Here is a 25,245-nt window from a genome sequence, read left to right as displayed (position 1 = left end):
CCTGGGCCGTGGGGCACGCGGATCCGGGCGATAGGGGAACTATGGGGGTAGTAGTAGTGGCGGCCCGGTCCCGCGGCTCAGGGTGGTCAGGCCAATGGTAGTCTGCTACGTGCTTCAGATAATGTCCGACTACGCCACCCGTGGATTGCGGTTATTAGGAACCGCCGCTGCATGCAGACCGCTGGGGCTGATGAAGTGTGCAGCTAGGGTAGTGTGACTCCCCACGGGAAGAGTGCGGCCCCAGGGCAGTGTAGTGGATGGTGGGAGTGATGGTGGTGAAGGTCCCAGTACTGGTAGTGCCGGAGGAGCGAAGGAGCACACGGACAACAAGTTACAGTCCAGGGTCTTTACTCACAGTTCGTTTGTTCCGGGTCACTTCCGTCGGCAGTGACCGCCCGAGCCGTGCTGCGTCCACCAGGTGAGGGGCTCGGTCAACTCCCAGGCAGTTCAGGAGCATGGCACAGGACCCCATTTAATCCTTTCTCTGGCCTGCCTCACCAGTGACCTACTTTTGTCCAGCTGCCGCGGACTCGTGCGGTTAAACGTGGGCCCCGTCCTCCGCTCTCCTATATGGTGCCTTCCTAGCAGGTTTGATGAGGTGTCGCACCAATAGATGATCACGACGACCGGTCTTTGGCTGAGGGTAGTTTCTCCTCCACCAACTTGGGATCCGGTACCCTTAATCTGCCTGACCCTTCACCCTGGATTCTCGTGGGTTCTTAGGGTCCCTTCCACCTTCTAGTTCCTGAGCCCTTCTGTTTCTCTCTCTCTTTCTTTGCAGTTCCTTTCTGTTTCTGTTCCTTTCTGTTCCTTTCTCTTGGAGCTGAGATGAGCCAAAATCTCAGCTCCCCTTCACCTCCTCCTCGGCCTCTCACTAGGCCCTTCTGGAGTAGAGCTCCTACAGAGCCTCTACTCCCTGTCTTCTCTCTGGACAGAACCCAGATCTAAGATGGTGCCCACCTTTTATACCTCCCTCTGACCATGAGCCCAGGTGACCAACAACCAATGAGCTCCTTCCTACGCTCAGGAACCAACCCCTATCTGCCCCTACAGCACTGGGTGTTCCACCCCCCTCCCTCCCCACTCCAGGCAGGGACATGGTCGGTCGTGCCTGCACTTCTGTCTAGTGGGAGCACCGTTGAGCTGTCCCTCGGAAATGGGGTGTGTGTGCTGTATGCAGCTAACTGAGTCCTGGTCCATACTCCATCCTTACCTGGGAGTGGAATATCACACCTCTGGCAGAGGTGCAATACCCCTGTAGCGGCCGAACCCTCGGGGCGCTACATGGGCACATTGCCTAAGACTTTAAAAGATAAAACACAGTAGTTTGACAATAAATGGCTTCACCCAACCAATAACCATGAGTGGAGAAAAAGTATTTTTGTTATCATTCATATTCTCTGAAACAAGGCCAAGAAAGGAAAAATTCTGCCAGGGTATGTAAACTTTTGAGCACAACTGTATAATGTACTGATAATACAGGGGGTGTACTCACTTATGTTGAGTATTGTGTACATAATGTACTGATAATACAGGGGGTGTACTCATTTATGCTTTGCGCGGTATATACAGTATAATGTACTGATAATACGGGGGTGTACTCACTTATGCTTTGCGCTGTATATATAATGTACTGACAATACGGGGGTGTACTCACGAATTTGTCTCTCTCTCTTGTCCTGGACATATTGTCATTATTGTGCCACACTGAGCATGCCCTGTCTATAGAGGCTTCGGACAGACGGACACATTCTTAGTTATATTATACATATGGGATCCATATGGCCATAGGGTTGTTGACATATACCATTTTACACCATCAACCCTTCTGCAATGTAGTGAGTATAGAAGCATACAGTACAGATGACTGAGTATGTGTGTGGGTTACTATTTTTGTTGTGGTTTAACCAGACTTTTCCTTTAATTATAGAGCGTCCTTGACTTGTTTGAGATAGCACTGTTGTTAAGCTGTCAGTGTTTTTTTGTGTTTGGACATTCTCTGTAAGCAGAAATTTCTCCCTCTTAGGGCTCATTCACACGTCCGATTTTCCATGTATGAGAAAAACAGACCGATTATTCAGATCATACTTTGATTAGAGTTTGATCTGAGCGTGGTCCGAGTGTCATCAGTTTTTCTCATGTGTCAAGAAATAATAAAAAAAAAGTTTCTCCACCTTCTCTATTCTGACAGTCCATGAAAATTGGACCGCACTCTAATGTCATCCAAGTGCAGCCCGATTTTTTTCAGCGGCCCCCTTGACTTGCATGGCCGAGGTGCAATCCGATAATTGGATCCAACTTGAGCATTCTACAATTTTTTCCACGGACTGGCTCGGTCTGAGGAAAAAAATCAGACATGTGCATGACTCCATAGAGTAACATATGTCCAAGTGCCGTCCGATTTTTTCCCCCATATCCACTGACTTGCATTGACGATTTTGATCAAAATGAGACACATAAACTAGCACAGGTACGAATGCTATCTGTGAAAACTATTGAAAGCACTTGTACGTGAAAATCGTACATCTGAGTGAGCTCATAGTTCAACAGGGTGAATGGTATCCATTTATGTGTAGACTACTGTATCACAGAAAACTGTTAATAAGTACAAAAATATTAAATATTACGGTCCCGGAAAGAGATTTTGCTTTCCGCTTTGGGTCATAGAAGGAAGTTGGCAAAAACTGTTGATAATATTGTTTTGTCTTTTGGTGAGGACTCTGTTCACACTGCAGCTAAGCTTCTATGTATAATGGAAGATCTACGGTACAGTGGATCCAAACAGGTCTAGTGGGGTTCTGCCAAGTTTTCTGTTGTAACAGAACGGCATAGAAAGCTGCACCATGGAAGCAATGGATGGTAATGTAAACAGGGATTATTGGATATGGAATGTGTTTAGAAATTAGATGGTTAAAAGTCTAAGGTTCTGTTATTTTTGATTATTTTCTGAAAGCCGAAGATCGTGCTTTCTTCACCCAGGTGCTCTGAAAAATGTGAAGGTGCCATATAAAAAAACAGTGCACACGGATGCGGTCTATCACAGCCCACTCCAAAAGAAGGAGACCCCCCAGCAAACCGTTCCCTATCCCTCCGAGCCCGAAGGCCACAGCAAGGGACTGGTACAAATGGCTTCCCATTGCCGAAGCTCAGGAAAAGCCCAAATCGTGCTCCCGGTATCCACCGAGGCTGCCACCCAAGAGTCCATCTAGACTGGCTCCTCTGCCGAAGGAGGGAAGCCTGGGGCTGTGCAGGGGAGAGCTGAAGCTGATGGCCACACACTACCCCCTAGACCATTCGAGAGGGAACCCATAAAGGAACCGCGCCCCGGGAGTACACCTGCAAAAATAAACGTGACACAGAGTGAAAAAATAAATAAATAAATAATGGAAGGTGTTTTCAGTGTTAAACTGACTGGACCTCCCACAGGGAATTTAAAAACTCCCCTATCTTTGCAAGAAGTCCAGAATTAAGGATGTGTGCTTAAATAAGTGTGAAAATTTGAAGTGCTAGTGCAAATGTGATGAAATTCAAGGGTTTCCACTCCTGGGGCGCTTCGCACCTCTGTTTTCAAACTTACCTGACCAATAGGCTTCGATCCTGGGGGGGGGGGCAAGGTTTCCACCGGATGACTATATAAGCCCGCCAGCATACTAACCACTGCACCAAACCCAGTGTCCCTTTTCAAAAGATACTACACTTGATATTAGCCAAAAGGTTTTATCTCCGCTTGACACAGGATAGTGTTCTCTGGGTTGGAACATGATCAGAGCCATGTGTGAAGGGGTATGGCTGACTGATTATTTCAATAACTGAGTCTATCACAGCCAATGTATTGTCACTGAAGGGGGCTGACTTAGCTATTGAGATAATCTGTCAGCCAGCTCCATTCACACACTGCTAAAAATATGTGCCAACACAAGGAACGCTGTCCTGTGTCGAGCACAAAGAAAAATGAGTAGAACCTGACATTTCCGCTAACAGAACTATGTAAGTACGTTCTAACGCCTACTTTTTATGGCTAGTTATACAGTACAGACCAAAAGTTTGGACACACCTTCTCATTTTAAGATTTTTCTGTATTTTCAGGACTATGAAAATTGTACATTCACACTGAAGGCATCAAAACTATGAATTAACACATGTGGAATTATATACTTAACAAAAAGTGTGAAACAACTGAAAATATGTCTTATATTCTAGGTTCTTCAAAGTAGCCACCTTTTGCTTTGATGACTGCTTTGCACACTCTTAGCCATTTTTTTCTGTATTACGTTCTCTTTATATCATGGTGTTTTCTTCTTCAACAACCAGCCATCCTAAATCACTAATGCTTGTGAAAGCTTGATCTGTATATCATAGCTGATTGAAGACGTGCCTCGACAATAACCCTTCTTTCAAAGTGACATGCATCCATTACCAGGCATACATAGCTAAACACAAGCAGGTACCGTGCATGCAGCGTTTCCCACGCCTGTGTTTTCAAACCCCTTTTGCAGAGGAACATACAGATTGTTTTAACCCTTAATGATCATGGCAAATCATAAACGTCTTCTCAAGAAGCCACTCATTTACAAACTTTAAAACTTTTGTAGAATCAAGCCAATTTTACAAGCCTTTAGGAACATTTAATTTTATGAAGCTATCCAGAATTGGAAAGTATATCTTCTTTCTTTCGAAAATAGTGCCACATAGAGGTAAGCTACAGAACCAGGCACAACCCATGGACAGGTGTGCTGTTTTTAAAAGAAAATAGCCATGTTTTTTAATACTAGACAACTTCTTTTTGCATCAAGATATATCGCTAAAGAATCCTGAATGTATTTACTTGTTACTAGGAATGTATTAACCCCATAATATACAGCACTGTACAAGTGTTTTAGGCAGGTGTGGAAAAAGAGCTGCAAGTAAGATTGTTTTCAAAAATAGAAATAAAATAAAATAGTTTATTTTTATCAAATAGCAAAATGCAAAGTGAATAAACAAAATAGACATCTAATAAAATGAATGTTTGGTGTGACAAGCCTTTGCCTTCAAAACAGCATAAATTCTTCTAGGTACACTTGCACAGTTTTTTAAGGAAGTCAGCAGGAGAGATTGTTCTAAACAACTTGGAGAACCAACCACAGATCTTCTGTGGATGTCGCTTGTGCAATTTCTTCTTTGTTTTCATGTAATACCAAACAATCTCGATTATTAGATCAGGGCTCCATGGGGCCAAATCATCACTTCCAGGAGTCCTTGTTCTTCTTTACACCGAGGACAGTTCTTAATGACATTGCTGTATGTTTGGGGTTGATTTCCTGCTACAGAACAAGCATGAAGCCAATCAGAAGCCTCCCTGATGGTGATGGTATTGCATGATGAAAAGGTATCTGCCTGAACTTCTCAGGATTGAGGACACCATTAACCTTAACCAAATTCCCATCCCCAACTTTGCTTAAATGCAGCCTCAAACTCGCAAGGAAATTCCACTATGCTTCAGTGTTACCTGCAGAAACTCATTATGCCATTCTCTGGCCATTTTTCTGCATCCCAATTCCTATGTTTTCGTGCGTAGGTGAATCACTTGGCCTTGTTTCCATGTCAAAAGTATGGCTTTTCCACCATAATTCTTCCATAAAGATCACTTCTGACCAGATTTCTCTGAACATGAGATAGGTGTTGTTAGGTCCTACTGGTAGATGATGGCTCTGCTGGGCATCTTCCAATTTTGAAGGGCAGTAAGCATGATGTTTCTTTCATCTATTGCACTAAGTTTCCTTGGCCGACCACTGTCTACGGTGCTCAACTTAGCCCATTTCTTGCTGTCCTCAATGCTGAGAAATACACGCAGATTCTTACCTATCATGCAATATCATCAGGGAAGCATCTGATTGGCTCCAAACAAAATCTGCAGCAGGACAACAACCCCACGTTGGCAACTTCATTAAAAACTATTTTCAGCATGAAGAAGAACAAGGAATCCTGGAAGTGATGATATGGTCCCCACAGATCCCTGATCTCAACATCATCAAGTCTGTCTAGTATTACATGAAGAGACAAAAAGATTTGCACAAGTGACATCCACAGAAGATCTGTGGTTAGTTCTCCAACATGATTGGAACAACCTCTATGCCGAGCAATCTAGAAGAATTGTTACTTTGATTCTGCTGATTTAGGTTTCTCTTATGTTCGTTCACTTTGCATTTTGTTAACAGATGTGTTCTGTACTTTGTACAACTCGAGAAAGAGGAAGTAATAACTGCTCTTAGCATATTTATGATGTTTGTCACCATCAACCCACTTAACTGTTGGCCCAAAAAATCAAGTGATATATGTTAAAGGGGGGGGGGGTCCGAAATACAAATTAATTTTCATTCTTAATTCCTATCTATTTAATGCCATAATGAAATCTATTTTCTAATATACCTTAATTAAAAAAATCACTATCTTTCCCTAAGTACTCTATCTAACTGCTTTAAATTTTCCTACTTCCTTTTTGATGATGCTTCATTTGAGAATGTCAGAGCATGATGGGACACTCGAACAAAACATTATCAGGGGGCAGAGGCTTAAGTCACTGCCGAAGCCTCTGCCCTTCCCTTTCAAATGAAGCATCATCAACGACATTTGTTTCAGGTGCTGGGCTAGTCCCTGCTCTACTGAGCATGCATGGGTTGTCAATTCTGACAGATGCTCACTAGATTCTTGTCTCTGTGTGATGTGCACAATGACAGTGCGCTCTCTTGCCAGCTCTTAATAGAAGTAACGAGCCAGCAGGAGAGCGCGATGTCAGTGCACATTGTAAGAACACCCAGGACAGAAACTTGTGCCGCCTCTGCAAGTGACATCACTTGCGGGGGCGGTGCTGGTCTCTGCACGTTGGGTAATCCTCTTATAACACGCACTGACAGTGCATACTCCTGCCGGCTCATCACCTCTGATCAGAGCCAGAGAGAGAGAGTGCACTGTCATTATGCACGTTGCACAGAGACAAGAATCTACTGAGCATCTGTCAGAATTGACAACCCATGCATGCTCAATAGAGCAGGGACTAGTTAATTTGTGCAAGTGCAAAGAAACAAGTGTCTATAATTTCAGGCCATACATTCCTTAGAGGAAGCCACTGTAGTTACTATGGGGTGCATGGCACTGAGGCTCACTCTTGTTAACCATGGGCATTGCTCAGGATGCCTCTAATATACACAAACAGCAACCTAAGGAAGGTTTATGGATAAGCCAGTTCCTGTAGGATCATAGGAATGCTGTAGATAAGTTAAGTTAGCTGATCCCATCTTAATTTCTATTATTGCACCCCTCTCCATTTATGCCAATGATTCTGGTTTATAATGAAATATTACTTCCTTGTATTCAGGCTTAAGTTTCATTTTTATGCATGGCTACATTAATTATCAAGCTTGAAAAATACCATATGGAGAAAGATGTCACATTCGTTCTCCATATGGGATTCGTTCTCCATGAATTATCGTCTTTGCTGCTAAAGTATCCTCCCCTGTTAAATGTGTTTTGCGAAATATCCTTTCAAGTTGGGACAACTTGTATTTTAGTTACACTATTCATTTAATTGAGCCAGTGGCTGTTGACCTATGTGACAGTCGCAAGGGTCTATTATTGGAAAAAAATGTCATCCCTGGAAGCAGTAACCAAATTCATGAGACACTCCAGGAATGTGGAACTTTGCCCTAAAGGAATGGTCACTTTTGTGGTCAGGCTGATCACTATGTGTGTCTGTAATACAGCTGAGCCTCAGAAGCCTATAGACAAAGATCAGCTCAAAACAAACAAGAGCGCTAAAGGAAATGGTTAATTATGGTTGATGAGCTGTAACCGATACATATACATTAGTACAGGTGGCTTACGGTATAACCTCTTTTCCAAAAAAAGGTTTCACACTGTATATAATGTAATGAAAACAAGAATGCAATGATTTAGAAATCTCTTACAGCCATATTTTATCCACAACTGGACACACAACACAGATCAGAAGATAAAAATTACACATTTTCCATTTCATTTGAAAAAAATTAACTCATTTGGAAATTGTAGGCAGCAGCACATCTCAAAAATGTTGGGACAGGGTTAACAAAAGACTGGAAAAGTAAGTGGTACTAATTAAAAAAAAGCTGGAGAGAGTCAATTTTCATGTCTGTGTATAAAAAGAGCACATTAGAGAGGCAGAGTCTCTCAGAAGGAAAGGTAGTCAGAGGGTCACCAGTCTGTGAACAACTGCATCTAAACATTGTGGCAGAATCTAAGAAAAATGTCAACATAAATCGACATAAAATTACATAGACTTGAATATCCCGTCATCTACAGTACATAATAGCAAAAGATTCAGATATTCTGGAGAAATCAGTGTTCACAAGGGACAAGACTGACGGTCAATGTTGGATGCTTGTAATCTATTGGCCCTCGAGCAGCACTGTGTTAAAACAGGCATGACTCGGTTGTGCAAATCACTGGATGGGCTCAGGATTACTTCCAGAAATCACTGTCTGCAAACACAGTTTGCTGTACAATCCATGAATGCAAGTTAAAGCTCTATCATACAAAGAAGAAGCCAGAGGGGCGCTGGTAATGATGGGCATTCAGCAGACTACATAGACTGCAGGGCGTAGACCAAAATACAGGATTTCCGTTTTATCTGGGAGAGTTGGGACTAGATATGAGCGGATGGATTCCCAGGTCTCTGGTCCAGGTCAGTGGTACCTGGCGGATGCACAGGAGGCCGCGAATCTCTAACCATCCGGCGTCCCCGGCAGCTTATGATTTCCCAGGGCAGCGCGACGTCATCTGTGCGTCCTGCTCATCTCTAGTTGGGACCTGTGGATTATTTTTTGTTCCCTCATTCACAGTCAGAGCCGCCAGAACTTTCCCATCTTTATGTAGCTTCACTATACGACATCTTGATTTTTTGTGTCTGTTCACACAGTGCAGAAATACTGTGTTTTTTGTTTTCTGCAGGTTCCGCACCAAACTCCACTATAAGAATCAAAGCTTTTCTGTACTGTTAAAAAGCGTTAAAAACTCTGCTTCATTTCTGCCCCAAAATCACTTCAAACAAAGAGGAAAACGCATAAAAGAAACACCAATAATCAGAGAAGATGGTTACTGTGTTGTGTGGTGCGGACACCTGCAGAAAAAAAGCAGCAGAAAGAACGCAGCATTTATGCTACGTGTGAACATGACCTCAGCATTACCGTTTTATTACATTTTTATGGGTTTAATAGAGAAAAATAAAAATTATGCCATTTTCTTTTTACGTCCTTTACCGATCCCCGTAAATAATCTGATCGCTCTGTTTTGCAGGTCGTTATGATTACAGGGACACCAAATATGTCCGTGTGATTTGCTGATTTGTGATGTTCATTATTTAAAAATAAACGCATTAAAAATTACATTTTTTTTCCATTATCAAGTGCTTTTCATTATTATTCTTTTAGCAATTTTATAAGATGAAAAAATCTCTTAAGTGTATGTGCTCACGATCCAGAGCCGCTGCGTGTTATGCAGCGACAAACCCACAGCGGCCAGATGTTACCGCATAGTGGATGGGATTTGTAGAAATCCCATGTCCACTATGCTTCTCTGTACAACTGCGGATCACATGAGGAAACTGACATGCGGAGCGTCTTTCCAGACTTCAGCATGTCAATTTCTCTTGCGGGTCCACATGCCGGCTTTCTCCGTAGACCTAACCTCTATTCCGCAGCGTCGCGGCCGCAGGATGATACGCATCGTGCGCACATACCCTGATTATCCCTGTAGAATAAAAATACATACATTGTACACAGCAGTGTATTCCTATCAGCCTAGTCATAGTCTGCAGTACAGATCAAGTACATGGAATTCTGCTCATTGCCCCTACAAGAGCTTGAGGCTCAGCACACTAAAGCTCTCATCTATCTGTAATGTGTGAAGGTTTGTGCGTTCAAGACCTGAGTAGCCACTAAAAAAAAAATATTTTTAATTGCTTATTATTTTTAATACTTTTAGGCTACATTACCACGATCAGGAACAGCAGCGCTTTGGACGCAGCGTATTCTCGCTGCGTCCAAAACGCTGCATTATAATCACGAAGGTAAATCCGCATGTGTTCACTGAACCATGTGGAGTTACCGCATCTAATGACATCTTATTATGGAATTTTCATAGTGGAGACCAGTGTCACTACAACAGAAATTGACATGATGCAGTTTGTAAATCCGCGCCGCTGGCGAGTTTACGCAGCGCAGGTGAGCTGTGTCCAAAACACTGCCATTACGGAGCGCGGGCTTATAGCCTTATAGGAACAAGATAAATATTTTTCTTCACCTCAGTATACAGGCACCATAAAAATACATTGTTATATATACAATGTATTTCTGAGGAGATGTATATTCTGCTTCTGGATTCATTGGAATATAGGGTCAAGATAACCAAAATCTCCTATCAGTATCCTAATGGCTGTAGCCATTAGGCTGTGACACTGTGATTGTGAGTTTGAGTCCAGGGTGAGACTGATAACATGAGTGAGAAGAGGTGAATATTTAATTTATGCACTAAGAAGAGATTATTTGGCCCCGCCCCCTGAGAAGGAGGAGCTACGGAGTGATTACAACCTCGGAGAGAGTTAAGTATAGAAGCCAGGAGAACAGCTGAGCCGTGACGGGACAGTCCCGCCGAAAACGTGACGGTTGGGATCTGTGGACTTAGACTACAGTGGTTCTGAGCAGATGAAGAAACGCCATATTAGCTTTTCTCAATCTCTCACGGTGGACAAACTAATATAAAGCCCTGATAAAGCCATTCATTGTGATGGTCAGGCTGAGCGGAGAGGTGGCCACCAGGGCTGTGGAGTCGGAATCTGTGTCAGTGTCCATTTTGGTGGAGTCAGAGTCGGTATAAAATGGACTGACTCCGACTCCTAAAATATAGAATAAATTGGGTACAGTAGTACAATGCAGGATGTGCTGGAAAGGTTTCCATAAGAATTTCCGCAAGTTATGAAATGTCCTATAAGGCTATGTGCCCACGATGCAGAAATGAAGCAGAAAATTTCTGCAGCATTTCTGCATCTCCCTGGCAGAAAAAACGCATGCAGATTGTGCATGCGTTTTTCCTGCAGAATACATGCGGATCCACATGCGGGTTCACATGCGTTTCCGCATGCAGATTGACAAGCGCTTTCCAGGCGATAGCATCACTTGGAAAGTGCTTGACAACTAGGTCACACTGTATAAATCCATGCAAACGGCATGGATTTATACAGTGTGAACCGTAAAAATTAAAACAAATAAAGCTATACTCACCCCCGAGGCCCCGGCGTGGCTGCAGCGCTCGTTCCCGTCTGGTTCCCGGCTGCCGGCATATCGCGAGACAGAGCGGTGAAGGGCCTGCGGTCACATGACTGTGACGTCACCGCAGGTCCTCAAGCGATGCCGGCATTCAGAGAGAAGCCGCCGGACAGGTGAATATAACTTTATTTGTTATTTTATTCTTTTTTTACAGGTACAATGGTACCCAGGTCTGGATGAGAGTCTCCTCTCCTCCAGAACTGGGTACCATCCGCACATAGAAACGCATAGAAGCTGCTTGTAGAAAGTCGCGGTTTCTATGCGTTTCAATGCAAGTCAATGGCGGAGTTCCGCTGCGCTTCCGCAAAATTAAATGACATGCTGCGGATTTTTGTACGCAGCATAAACGCTGCGGAAAAACCCGCAGCATGTTCATAGAACATGCGGAATCCCCTTGGGGACCATGGGGTGCGGATTACCTAGCGTTTAACAAGCGTTTATGCTGCGGAAATTCCGCAGCATAAACGCTTGAAAAACGCTACGTGGGCACCCAGCCTCAATGTCTGTTCTGTTCCTGATCTAAGGATTTAAGCTTGCTGCACTTTATGTACATGCTCAGTAGTGAAGCGGTGCTGTGGAGTTGGAGTCGTGAAATCAGAAGTCAGGAAAATTGAAGAGTCGGAGTCAGTGTTTTGGCTTATAGACGACTCAGTCCTGGTGGCTACATATATTTGAGGCTCTTTTCATTCAAGTCTTTCATAGGTGTGTAAACTGCAATGCAAACTGCATCCACATTGACTGGTAAACAAGCATTAAAGGGAAACTGTCACCGTTTTTTTTTTTGCTCCCCCATCTGAGACAAGCATGACGTAGCAGCAGAAACCCTGATTCTAGCAATGTATCAGTTACCAGGCTGCTTGCTGCAGTTTTGATAAAATCCCTGTTTTATCTGCTGCAGATCTACCAGTTCTCTGTATAACCAACCCCTCCCACATCACTGATTTACTGCTTTCTGTGCATAGGCAGAAAACTGTCAATCAGTGGTATGGACAGGGTAATACACATCTCAGGAATATGGAGAGCTATATGGGAGCAGGTTTACTAGGCCTCTAGTGACAATAAACTGCTGATAAAACCATGGTATCAAAACAACAGAAAGCAGCCTGGTAAATGACACATAACTCAAATCAGGGTCTCTGTATGTAAATGATGCTGCTCTTAGATTAGGGGGGGGGGGACCTTGTGACAGGTTCCCTTTTAGAGACCTGCATTTCTTATAGGGAATCTGTCACAAGTTTTTTTTTCTGTTTAATCTGAGAGCAACATAATATAGGGCAAGTGAACCCAATTCAAGGGATCACTTACTGGGCTGTGTGTTGTAGTTTCAATACAATCAGTGTTTTATCAGCAGAAGATTACCACTACAGGGCTAGGTGTCTCGTGAAGACCAGTCAGGCCAATCTGCATAACCACACCTTCACCATTGATTGGCAGCTTGCTGACAATGTACAGAGTACACAAGAAGCTGCCAATCAGTGGTGTGGGCGGGGTTATACACAGCTCAGCATTATGACCACAGCTACATCTACAGAAGAGAAAACAGGGATTCTATTAAAACAGCAGCACGGGGACACATTGATGGAATCGGCGTCTCTGTCCCTACATTATGCTGCCCTCAGATTACATAGCAAAACCTGCTAACATATTCCTTTTATAGATCAGGGTCCCAGACATACAGTACAGACTAAAATTTTGGACACACCTTCTCATTTAAAGATTTTTCTGTATTTTCATAACTATGAAAATTGTACATTCACACTGAAGGCATCAAAACTATGAATTAACACATGTGGAATTATATACTTAACAAAAAAGTGTGAAACAACTGAAAATATGTCTTATATTCTAGGTTCTTCAAAGTAGCCACCTTTTGCTTTGATGACTGCTTTGCACACTCTTGGCATTCTCTTGATGAGCTTCAAGAGGTAGTCACCGCAAATGGTCTTCCAACAATCTTGAAGGAGTTCCCAGAGATGCTTAGCACTTGTTGGCCCTTTTGCCTTCACTCTGCGGTCCAGCTCACCCCAAACCATCTCGATTGGGTTCAGGTCTGGTGACTGTGGAGGCCAGGTCATCTGGTGTAGCACCCCATCGCTCTCCTTCTTGGTCAAATAGCCCTTACACAGCCTGGAGGTGTGTTTGGGGTCATTGTCCTGTTTAAAAATAAATGATGGTCCAACTAAACGCAAACCGGATGTAATAGCATGCCGCTGCAAGATGCTGTGGTAGCCATGCTGGTTCAGTATGCCATCAATTTTTAATAAATCCCCAACAGTGTCACCAGCAAAGCACCCCCACACCATCACATCTCCTCCTCCATGCTTCACGGTGGGAACCAGGCATGTAGAGTCCATCCGTTCACCTTTTCTGCATTGCACAAAGACACGGTGGTTGGAACCAAAGATCTCAAATTTGGACTCATCAGACCAAAGCACAGATTTCCACTGGTCTAATGTCCATTCCTTGTGTTCTTTAGCCCAAACAAGTCTCTTCTGCTTGTTGCCTGTCCTTAGCAGTGGTTTCCTAGCAGCTATTTTACCATGAAGGCCTGCTGCACAAAGTCTCCTCTTAACAGTTGTTGAAGAGATGTGTCTGCTGCTAGAACTCTGTGTGGCATTGACCTGGTCTCTAATCTGAGCTGCTGTTAACCTGCGATTTCTGAGGCTGGTGACTCGGATAAACTTATCCTCAGAAGCAGAGGTGCCTCTTGGTCTTCCTTTCCTGGGGCGGTCCTCATGTGAGCCAGTTTCTTTGTAGCGCTTGATGGTTTTTGCAACTGCACTTGGGGACACTTTCAAAGTTTGCCCAATTTTTCGGGCTGACTGACCTTTATTTCTTAAAGTAATGATGGCCACTCGTTTTTCTTTATTTAGCTGCTTTTTTCTTGCCATAATACAAATTCTAACAGTCTATTCAGTAGGACTATCAGCTGTGTATCCACCTGACTTCCGCACAACACAACTGATGGTCCCAACCCCATTTATAAAGCAAGAAATCCCATTTATTAAACCTGACAGGGCACACCTGTGAAGTGAAAACCATTTCCGGTGACTACCTCTTGAAGCTCATCAAGAGAATGCCAAGAGTGTGCAAAGCAGTCATCAAAGCAAAAGGTGGCTACTTTGAAGAACCTAGAATATAAGACATATTTTCAGTTGTTTTACACTTTTTTGTTAAGTATATAATTCCACATGTGATAATTCATAGTTTTGATGCCTTCAGTGTGAATGTACAATTTTCATAGTCATGAAAATACAGAAAAATCTTTAAATGAGGTGTGTCCAAACTTTTGGTCTGTACTGTAAGATTCCCACCTATTAGACTTTTACAGACGGGAATATCACATTAATATTGGTATGGAGAGACCAGAATGAATTACAGTGGGTACGGAAAGTATTCAGACCCCTTTAAATTTTTCACTATTTCATTGCAGTCATTTGATAAATTCTAGAAAGTTCATTTTTTTGTCTCATAAAAGTACACTCTGCTCCCCATCTTGACTGAGAAAAACAGAAATGTAGAAGTTTTTGTAAATTTATTAAAAAAGAAAAACTGAAATATCACATGGTCATAAGTAATCAGACCCTTTGCTCAGACACTCATATTTAAGTCACATGCTGTCCATTTCCTTATGATTCTCCTTGAGATGGTTCTACTCCTTCATTGGAGTCCAGCTGTGTTTAATTAAACTGTTAGGACTTGATTTGGAAAGGCACACACCCTTCTATATAAGACCTCACAGCTTACAGTGCATGTCAGACCAAATGAGAATCATGAGCTCAAAGGAACTGCCCAAGGAGCTCAGAGACAGAATTGTGGCAAGGCACAGATCTGGCCATGGTTACAAAAGAATTTCTGCATTACTCAAGGTTCCTAAGAGCACAGTGGCCTCCATAATCCTTAAATGGAAGAAGTTTGGGACCATCAGAAGTCTTCCTAGACCTGGCCATCCAGCCAAACTGAGCAATCGTGGGAGAAGAGCCTTGGTGAGAGAGGTAAAGAAGAACCCCAAGATCACTGTGGCTGAGCTCCAGAGATGCAGTAGGGAGATGGGAGAAAGTTCCACAAAGTCAACTATCACTGCTGCCCTCCTCCAGTCCGGCCTTTACGGCAGAGTGGCCTGATGGAAGCCTCTACTCAGTGCAAGACATATGAAAGCCCACATAGAGTTTGCTCAAAAACACATGAAGGACTCTCAGACTATGAGAAATAAGATTCTCTGGTCTGATGAGACGAAGATAGAACTTTTTGGTGATAATTCTAAGTGGTATGTGTGGAGAAAACCAGGCACTGCTCATCACCTGCCCAACACAATCCCAACAGTGAAACATGGTGGTGGCAGCATCATGCTATGGGGGTGTTTTTCAGCTGCAGGGACAGGACGACTGGTTGCAATTGAAGGAAACATGAATGCGGCCAAGTACAGAGACATCCTGGATGAAAACCTCTTCCAGAGTGCTCTGGACCTCAGACTTGGCCGAAGATTCACCTTCCAACAAGACAATGACCCTAAGCACACAGCTAAAATAACAAAGGAGTGGCTTCAGAACAACTCTATGATCATTCTTGATTGGCCTAGCCAGAGCCCTGACCCAAAACGCAATTGAGCATCTCTGGAGGGAGTGACCTGAAATGGCTGTCCACCAATATTCACCATCCAACCTGACTGAACTGGAGAGGATCTGCAAGGAAGAATGGCAGAGGATCCCCAAATCCAGGTGTGAAAAACTTGTTGCATCATTCCCAAGAAGACTCATGGCTGTACTAGCTCAAAAGGGTGCTTCTACTCAATACTAAGCAGAGGGTCTGAATACTTATGACCATGTGATATTTCAGTTTTTCTTTTTTAATAAATTTGCAAAAATTTCTACATTTCTTTTTTTTTTAGTCAAGATGGGGAGCAGAGTGTACTTTAATGAGAAATGAACTTTTTAGAATTTATCAAATGGCTGCAATGAAACAAAGAATGAAAAATTTAAAGGGGTCTGAATACTTTCCATAACCACTATATGCAGGGCTCTCGGGGGAAAATTAGATAAATTTGTTATGGAGGATCAGGAACTGGTGATGTATGAAGGATGCCGGCCGGGTCTGAAAGAAGGAAACTTATGTAATTGCAATGTTTGTAAACAAGACTATCTGGGAAACGTACGACTAATAACAAGGTTACACTGTAACAGAGAAACTCAACTTCTATGTAAATATCTTGGAATAATACCTGTCAGCAAGCCCATAATGACCTTTACATAGAACAAGGAAAATATAGGAAGGCACCTAATGAGAGGACGCCTTAGACTAAATATTGTAATAAAAAAATGTTGGAATTCCTGTACAATAAACTAATGCAGACATAACGTGTCCCAGATGACCACAGCAACCAATGCTCATTGCTACTTTTACTGTCCCTTTTACTGGCCCTCAAGGGGGGTTAAAAGCTTGAAAGGAATAAAAGCAATGTTCTGTGACCATGTATGTAAAGATCTGGAGGGTTTTTGCCTCTAAGTACAGTAGTGCGCGCCATCCTAAGGCGTATAAGTGTCATGGGGAGAGTCCACCGAACAGTATCCTGATCAGAGAAGACTAGCTAAAAAGAATTGCTTACTTTCCGGAGGAGATGATTGTGTTTTATATGATGATCACCAGTTTATTTTGTGTGGTATTAGATCCATGGTAATAGGCTGATTGCTGAGATGACTTCACTTACATACCAAATATTTTTGCTAGTGAATCACAATTTTGAAGGTATTCTTTGTCAGTATGTCTAAATTTAAAGGGAACCTGTCACCTGATTCATGCTACCCAAACTGCAGGCAGCGAGATTCAGGGCCTGGCTGCACATCCAATCATGTATGAATAATAATTATGTATACACCCTTAAATTTCTGGTAACATGAGAAGTCTCTGTATTTTTAATTGGTTTTAATCATGTAACTAATACTATAATAAAGATTGCTTATTTGTATTACATTTTTGTGGTAGTCATTTTTATAGCTTTATATATTCTGTCTTTATGCCAACGGTGATTATTCAAAAAAAGTATACTTTAAAGATCCAGTTGGCGACCATAGCCATAAATGAGGGTAGTCTGTCTCTGCCTCCGACTACCTTTTCCCACCACTGCTTTAAGTGATTATCAGGTCTCTCGTTAATGTCGAGACTCGTCAATCACCTGGAGCGGTGCTGGGAAAACCAGACTAATCTCGTCTCCATCTAAGGTTCCCGGACGGATATCCTGTCTGAAACATTGGAGCTGAAATCATGTAGTCAGTCTCTGATTTCTGCTGCCCACAGTTTGGGCAGCATGAATCAGGTGACTGATTCCGTTTAATTAAATAATGTTCATGCGGTTGAGAGCATTTGTTAGGAGAGATAAGGATCCAATAGGACAAGAGAATATGTCAACTATTTGATTCTTTACTTTTCATTGGTGATAAGGATCAATAGGTGATTGTTCTGTGTAAATAAAGGGTTAATGTTGGCTGATTAAAAATCTTCAAACTTTTCAGCCCATAGGCCCATGCAATGCTCTGGTGGTCCCCCCCTATCCCAGCAGGGACTACATGTAGGCGATCACTGGTCACAACATTGATGCCAGTACATAGGGCACCTCATCAATGCTGGGACGCAAAAAACGTCACTAAAGCTATGAGTCACAAACTTTCTAAATTAATATTGTGCCAAATACTCCATATTTTATTCTATTTTTCTACTGTGTAATCCAGAGCTTTTGGCTTTTCCTGCTTCCTTCCACTTCTCTCATCACATCTTGACGTTACAGATGAGATATCTTCTACATTTGGATTGACTTATTCTGCTGGTCCCATAAGATCAGCACATTCATTTCTCCAAATACCGGGGAACATTCCAATCATCTGTTTCACTTCATTTTGTTCTGTTCTTGTCCCACTCAGAAGCTGACAGCTGCACTCCCAGGGCCGGTTATAACAAAGACTCACTATGACCCTAATGATAAGCACCTTACACGTGAATACTACTCAAAACTGGAAAACATGCTTTACTGCCAATGATGTGTTTGTGAACTTGTAATGCTCCTGATGTGCCATACCTTCGTCTCCCAGGACTGGGTGAGGCTCTGTTTGTTCTACTTATGAAACAGTCATGTCAAAAACTCTACTGAAAATGTTAATAATTAATCACATCCTCTGAAAAGCAAATAAGAAGCAACTGTCCAAATATCTGTCTCCTACATTCACCTTGAATGGCAGGAAAATCGCGCTGAAAACATTACCTACAATGATACAAAGAGAAAGTCTGACACACGTATTTTTAACATGTCCTATATGAATTATGACATGAAGATTTCTGCCTCTGAATGTTAGAAAATGTGTCACATTCATAAAATCAATTGTTAAAGCTTACCTGTTGTACATCAACATGGCAGCTTATGCGGAAAAGTTTGCCAGAAGCATGAGGCTTATATGACCTGTTTCCTGTATTTTTCGCTAGTTTCCTTCTACAGGCTGTATCTCTAATTTTTTAGTTTTTTCAGAAACTATCTGCCTTAACGTCTCTATAGACAATGTACAGAAACAGGGGGATTCCTGCTCTTCATTCTCTGTAGCGCACGGACAGAAGAGGCAGTATGGAGGATATCATACTGTAGTATTGAGCAGTGTGGCTGTGAATCCAGAGCAGAAGTGAGGTAAAACAGTTGTTTGAAGGGGCAGCTCTATCTGCCTGACACCTCACTGTGCTGGCAGGGCATCCTTGTTCGACGAAAACGTTTCTGAGTCGAGAGGTAGGCCGGAGGAGAAGTGTCTTATACAGTATATGGGGAAAGAAGCATAATTCTCAGATAATATATATTTCAAAGTTTCTTTTATTCGCCTGTAGTATTGGTCATGATAGTGACCGTTAAAACGGGTTGTCCACTACTTTTTCATTGATGACCTGATCATCAATGTCTCATCTGTCGGGGTCTAATATTTGGCACCCACGCCAGTCGGAAATGCTTCATTGCGTAGCTGCTCTGTCTTCTGATAGTGGCCGTGGCAGCTTATTGCACATCCTACTCCTATTCAAATCAATAGGAGGTGGATGTGTAGTACCCTGCTATGGCCATTGTCAGAAGATGGAGCAGGTCCGCAATCGAGCAGTTCCGGCCAGCAGCCGCCGCTACCGAGAACAGCTAATTGGCGGGGGTGCCAGGTGTCAGACCCCGACCTATCAGACATTGATGACCTATCCCAGGGATAGGTCATCAATGAAAAAGTAGTGGACAACCTGTTTAAACTTTAGTTAATGGATGTAATTGCACCCATTAAAACTGTATGGTGTGCAGCATGAGAAAAGTATCTGCTTTTGCGTCGGAAACACAACCCACCTGTTTATATGTTCAGCCCAATATTGTAGCTCAGCCCTATTGGAGAAAAGCTGCAATCTCAGCAACCAATCCTGAAGAAGAGCAGCGCAGTTTGCAGAAAAATCTGATTATTTTCATAACCCTGCCGAACCAGTTTCACTTAATTTATAAAATGTGATCTTTTTATAATCCTTATACTGTAGTATTGACTTTGACCCTATTTTAATTGCGTTGGATGGAATAAGGCTTAAAAGGGGTTGTCTCACAGACAAACTATCTGGCTTTGTGCTTAAAGCCATCCATCTGATGCATAAAGTGCCAGGTTCACCTGAATGGTTCTTTATTCTGACTCAGATGGCGGCACAGAGAAAAAGACCTTTTTTTATGATGCCCAAATACACTAATAAGCCACATTAACAGAGACAACCCATCTAAATAGACCTCCAAATGGCCAAACCAGGTGCTAGAAGTGTGCTACATTTTCCTTCTTCAGTGCTAGAGACAACTGATGTTTCTCTTGCCTCTTCTTGACAATGTCAAAAGCCATTTTCTAGCTTTCTAATTATTAAATTAGTAGCTTATGTGTCCAATATATTACCATTGTGAGGATATCATGATAAAGCCAGTTTTACACCTCCGACATACAAGGTCTGAGTATGGACTGCATTGTCCAAACTATCTTCACGCCTCTTGACCCAAACTCAACAACTTCATATATGCCCATGAGAATGTTGAGTTTGGGTCAGGAGACCTGTAGCCTGTCCGGACAATGTGGCCCATACTTGGGACAATGAATGTTTGTACATGTGAAACTGGCCTAATAGTATAAATAATTAGATGTCAGGTTCTTCATAAATGTGATTAAACAGCTCAGCTGGAGCACATTGTGTCACTTCAAACTCATCTGTTAACCAGTCACTGACTATATTCTGACTCCTCTTTGCTAAACCTTTAGACATTGAGCAGCAATTTAAGTGAAATCATATCTATATTTGCAGCCTGAGTTGTATTAGTGCCCCAAGAATGCAAATTGAATGCTCAATTTCCCCCCGTTTTCGTTAAGGAGTGGCTCTCAATTGCCATAAATATGTAATTTTTTTGCCTGGTGTAAACGCTACTCTTCTCCTGAATTTGACATTTTTTTTTTGCTCCTGCGCGTCTCCATTCCTGATATATAGCCTCCACTTACCTGTATATTAATTTAGCATTTTTAGCCATGTGGATGTGGCCTTCAACACTTTTCTATGGGAACCTTCTTGAGGATCACATCCTCTTAGCTATAAAGACTATAAATATAGTCTATAAATATAGTCTTTATGGCTAAGAGGGCGTGATCCTTAAGAAGGTTCCCATAGAAAAGCGTTAGGAAGAGGTGGCCATGTTTCAGGAAAGGAGAGCTGCGGGAACAATAGAAAATTCAGGATTCAAGAGAACAACGGCATTTACATCAGGTAAGAAAAAAACACATATTTATGGCAAGTGACAGGTCTCCTTCAAATGTATAGCATGGCTTGGATGGATAGGTTAAAAGCACGCAATCTCACAGTGTGATCAATACATGATTGGAAGGAAATAATCTGGATTTCATTAAGTAGAATTTACCATATATATTTCTACATTTGTCACACATGGTCTTAGATGCTGATAAAATCTTTGTATAGAAGTGATTTTTACAACGGTCAGTTTGAGTGTATCCAGATATGAGAAAAAATGTATCATGCATGATTATAGCTATCAGCAGAATTCCTGCTGCAGTTCCATCAGTATGAGGAGCATATCCAGTAATATTGTGCAGAATATCTGTAGTGTCTCAGTTCTTTATACATTGGAATACATGTTTAAGGGATCATGGTTTTGACTTTGTCACACTATTGGTCATCACCATGCCAAAATGGGTTGTCCTCTAGTGGTAAATCCTTTTTTACTCTGCCCAAGTTGGCCTCGGTTCTTCTGCTTGTCTCCCCCACACAAGCTCCTGGTTTTCCTCTTCCGGCGTAGGCATCACATGACCTCTGCAGCCAATTAGTGGCTGATCAGCTGCAGCCTTGACATTCTGACTCAGCAGAAGAAACAACTGATTGGTTGCAGTGGTCAACCTGATGGAAGTAGAATTCAGAAGCCTGGTAGGGGATGTTGTCAGAAGATCAGAGGACCAGTCTTGTAGATGAGTTTTGTTTTTGTTTTTTTGTTCTTGTTTTTTTAACCCCTCTGGGCCCATTAAAAAAAATGTTTTACATGTCGTGGACAACTGGACAACCCCTTTAAATAAAAATAACGTTATTTTATCTTAAAAATTTGCCTCGTGAACCCACTGAAATTAGCACAAAAGTAGTATGTTATGTTGCAGGAGCTAGAGATTGCTGCCTTTTCAGTTTGTTAAATTTGCCTCCTCAGCTGTGAATGACCAAAAACCACAGATGAGCCCACCTCATAGTTTGTGAAACATTAGTATATACTATTCTGATGTATACTATTCTGATGTTGCCTTAGACATTGTGTTATACTACCAGATCTCCTTACTTCTGTAGGGATCTAATGGTGTTCATAACTGTGACAGCAAATGGTGGCACCAACAATTGTGAAGAGCAAAGAGCAAGTCCGTGTACGCCATGAATCTGATATAGGGCCTTGATGAGGTCTATGAGGGCCCTTAATGAGGCCAAGTCTGATTGTAAAGCTCTCGTTTCTGCTGTGGTGAGAAGCTGTGGAGGACTCTCCTCTATTCCAGGTGTGTAGAGGGAAAGGCTAGGCTTTGAGTCAGAACCTCACATGGATACTTGTGTGGAATAAACCAGCTTTACATTTTTGCATGACGACTGCGTGTTGTAGTCTTATGTACCGAGCCTGATTTTTTCTGGGACTTCTTTGCTGCAGCATTATATTCAACTGGATGCAGATACAATTGCTATCGGGACAAGCCGCTGATATTTCTGGACAGCTTACCAAATCCAGGAATTTGATCCAGGCCGGTTTATGTGTATGTCTGTGTGTTTTTCTGGAGGAGGAAACAAATTCCAACCCTTTTAGTCCTGGGTGGCCCCATTTTGATATTTGCTGTGGTGCCATCCTTTATTCTGCTGAATGCATGATAATCCTACATGTAAAGGAACCTGACAGCTGAAAAATGCTGCCCAAACCATTGGCAGCATGTATCAGACACTGGTTATATAATTTCAGCCAGTTGATCATGCCGTTCAGGTGACTGGTCCAAGAGGCCGGTCCCCATCTGGCTCCCCTTGAGTGAGACGTCTCTCTGTATACACACACAGAGATAGACCTGTCACTTAAGGTGGGCTTGATGAAGCCGTCGCTGGCTTCTTGGACGAGTCATTTCAGTGGCAGCTTTTAAATGCATGCTTTTCTCTAAAACCTAAGGGGTAATGTATCTCCTTGTGGAGAGTGACATGCCAGTGTAAGGAGGCTTATAAGCCATACAATGGTACTCTGGTAAATGAAATATACAAATTGCTTCTTCAGAGAGGAAGAGGACTTAAACTCTAGCGCTACCTGTTGGAAGTAGAAATCCTAAAAGTCAATATAGACCCTTTACTGAGCATTGCCATATGACTTAGGAAATGTTGCCTCTTTTTTCCCGGTCATAAGCTTCTCACACCTCCAAGTCAGATCTTATGCTTTGCACTGAGGAGAGGCAACACCCCAAAACATGTGTCTGCAGATTGAGATTCTGGTTTGGCTTAAAGGGGTTGTCCGCTACTTTAGATTACCCCCTCAATGTATCCCCCCTGGGGCTCCTAAGCCTTTTTGTAAATACCTTATGTTGCAGATAATGCCTGTGAGTGGCGCCATCGGTGGCCGCTCACGGGCATCATGTGACCCCCGGCTGCAGCCGGCTCTGACATCCACTGATGTCACGACAAGTGCTGGCAGCAGCCGGGGGTCTTTTTCTTTCTGGTTCCAGGTGGATGCCAGGCTGTGGGCGGGGCTACTCTCCCCCGCGTCACAGCCAGCATCCACCGCGCGCTCTGCCTCTCCCCATTCATTGGGAAAGCGCGCGGTGGATGCTGGGTGTGACGCGTGGGGTAACCCCGCCCACAACCCAGCAGCCACCGTGGGGACCCCAGCGCTGAGTCATACCTCACTTGTTGTGACGTCAGTGCAGGGTCACGTGATGCATGTGAGCGGCAACCGATAGCGCCGCTCACAGGCATTATCTGCAATGGAAGGTATTTGCAAAAAGGCTTAGGGGCGCCGGGGGGATACATTGAGGGATTAATCTAAAGCAGTGCACAACTTCTTTAAATCCTTAGTCACGTGGCAGGACTCTTTAAAAGGTCGATATTGGCTTTTAGGATTGCTACTTCCAATAGGTGACACTAGAGTCCTCTTCCTCTCTGAAAAGACAATTTGCATAATAACTCTCTGAAACATCGCAGCGTTTCAGTGTAAAACACCCCTGGCTGAAGTGAGAGTGCCGGTGTCTGTAATTGTTGCTCATGGCTCGGGCAGCATGGATCAGCTGTCAGGTTCACTTTGAAAGAAACTCTAAAACCATATCTGACTGTGAAGTTTAGGTTTTGTTTTCTTGCTTTATTATGGTTTTGTTTCATTTCTTGTCTGCCTGAAACTATAGTGAAAGTTTTCATAAATATCTCTACTAACGGTAGCATGTTAAATCTCCTACAAAGCAGTCACTGGGAACACAGAAGTCATTTCACTGAACACAGAAGACAGAAGCCATTGCATAAGATGTGTCCGCTGATTGGCTGGACGTGCAGTTGTGCTGCTCATAGCAGGTCAATAGGAGCACTGTACAGCTCAATACATCCACTATTGTTGGATGAGCGCAATGAAGCAACAAGCCAGGATGACAAACTTTGCCTTCTCTACAACATGGCATTGTGATTTAAGTTGATAGAAAGTTCAGACGTTGTTTCACCATGATTTTCTGTGCAGCGGAGAGCTTCCTATGTGGTGAGTAGTCTATTACATGCTGGTTTTATCTTAATCTATGGTATATATTTAGCATTTTTTATTTGCAAACTTTTAACTCATTCATTGCTATGACTTTCTACAGTCTAATTGTAAAAGCCTCCGCATCTCGTCTTGGTAATTAGTGTCAGGGGACAATGTTTAGCGCATTAGATTCATTCAGTAATTTTGGCTTCGTTTGTGGCTTGTGTGTGCGATTCCACATGTGTTCCTAGTAATAGGTAGCTGCGGGCAATTGTACGTTCATTTTAGAACTTGGATTGCATTTCACGTCCTGTTCTAAGCAATTGTACGGGGTAATCTGATCCCGTCAACTTGTTGCTTTGGAGACTTGGGTAACATTTAATGACGTGTCATGTTCTGACATTAGCTTACATTATTTATTAGAAGATGTTGTGACTAGTGTTGAGCCACCCCCGTAGTGTTCGAGTTCGGTTCGGTTCGTCGAACACCCGTGTGTTCGCCGAACAGTTCGTGGAACTGTTCGTCGAACACCTTCGAACACCGTTAAAACCAATGGCAGGCAAACAAAAACACATAGAAACACATAGAAAACACCTTCAAAGGTGTCCAAAAGCTGACAAACTGCTCAGAAGACACAACTAACACATGGAAAAGTGACAAGTACATATAGTC

The 25,245-nt window shown here is 42.7% G+C and overlaps 1 protein-coding gene across 5 annotated transcripts in view; it reads left to right on the top strand.

Moving 5' to 3' along the window:
- Positions 1–25,245, top strand: part of STARD13 (StAR related lipid transfer domain containing 13) — a 536,983-nt gene that overhangs the window by 344,917 nt on the left and 166,821 nt on the right. The window contains exon 1 of one of the 5 annotated variants that reach the window (XM_073662521.1): positions 24,415–24,591. The exons of the other annotated variants lie outside the window; for them this stretch is intronic. Within the exon in view, the coding sequence (XP_073518622.1) occupies positions 24,558–24,591 (34 nt within the window). The 5' untranslated portion in view covers positions 24,415–24,557. Of the gene's footprint in view, positions 1–24,414; positions 24,592–25,245 lie in introns of those variants that run through there. 5 annotated transcript variants of the gene reach the window in all.

This window comes from Phyllobates terribilis, unplaced genomic scaffold (genome assembly GCF_046119375.1).
Source record: "Phyllobates terribilis strain yellow unplaced genomic scaffold, ASM4611937v1 Scaffold_2__4_contigs__length_985480577, whole genome shotgun sequence".
NCBI lineage: Eukaryota > Metazoa > Chordata > Amphibia > Anura > Dendrobatidae > Phyllobates > Phyllobates terribilis.
The sequence above is the reverse complement of the archived record's forward strand: the minus strand, read 5'-3'. Positions and strand labels throughout refer to the sequence as shown.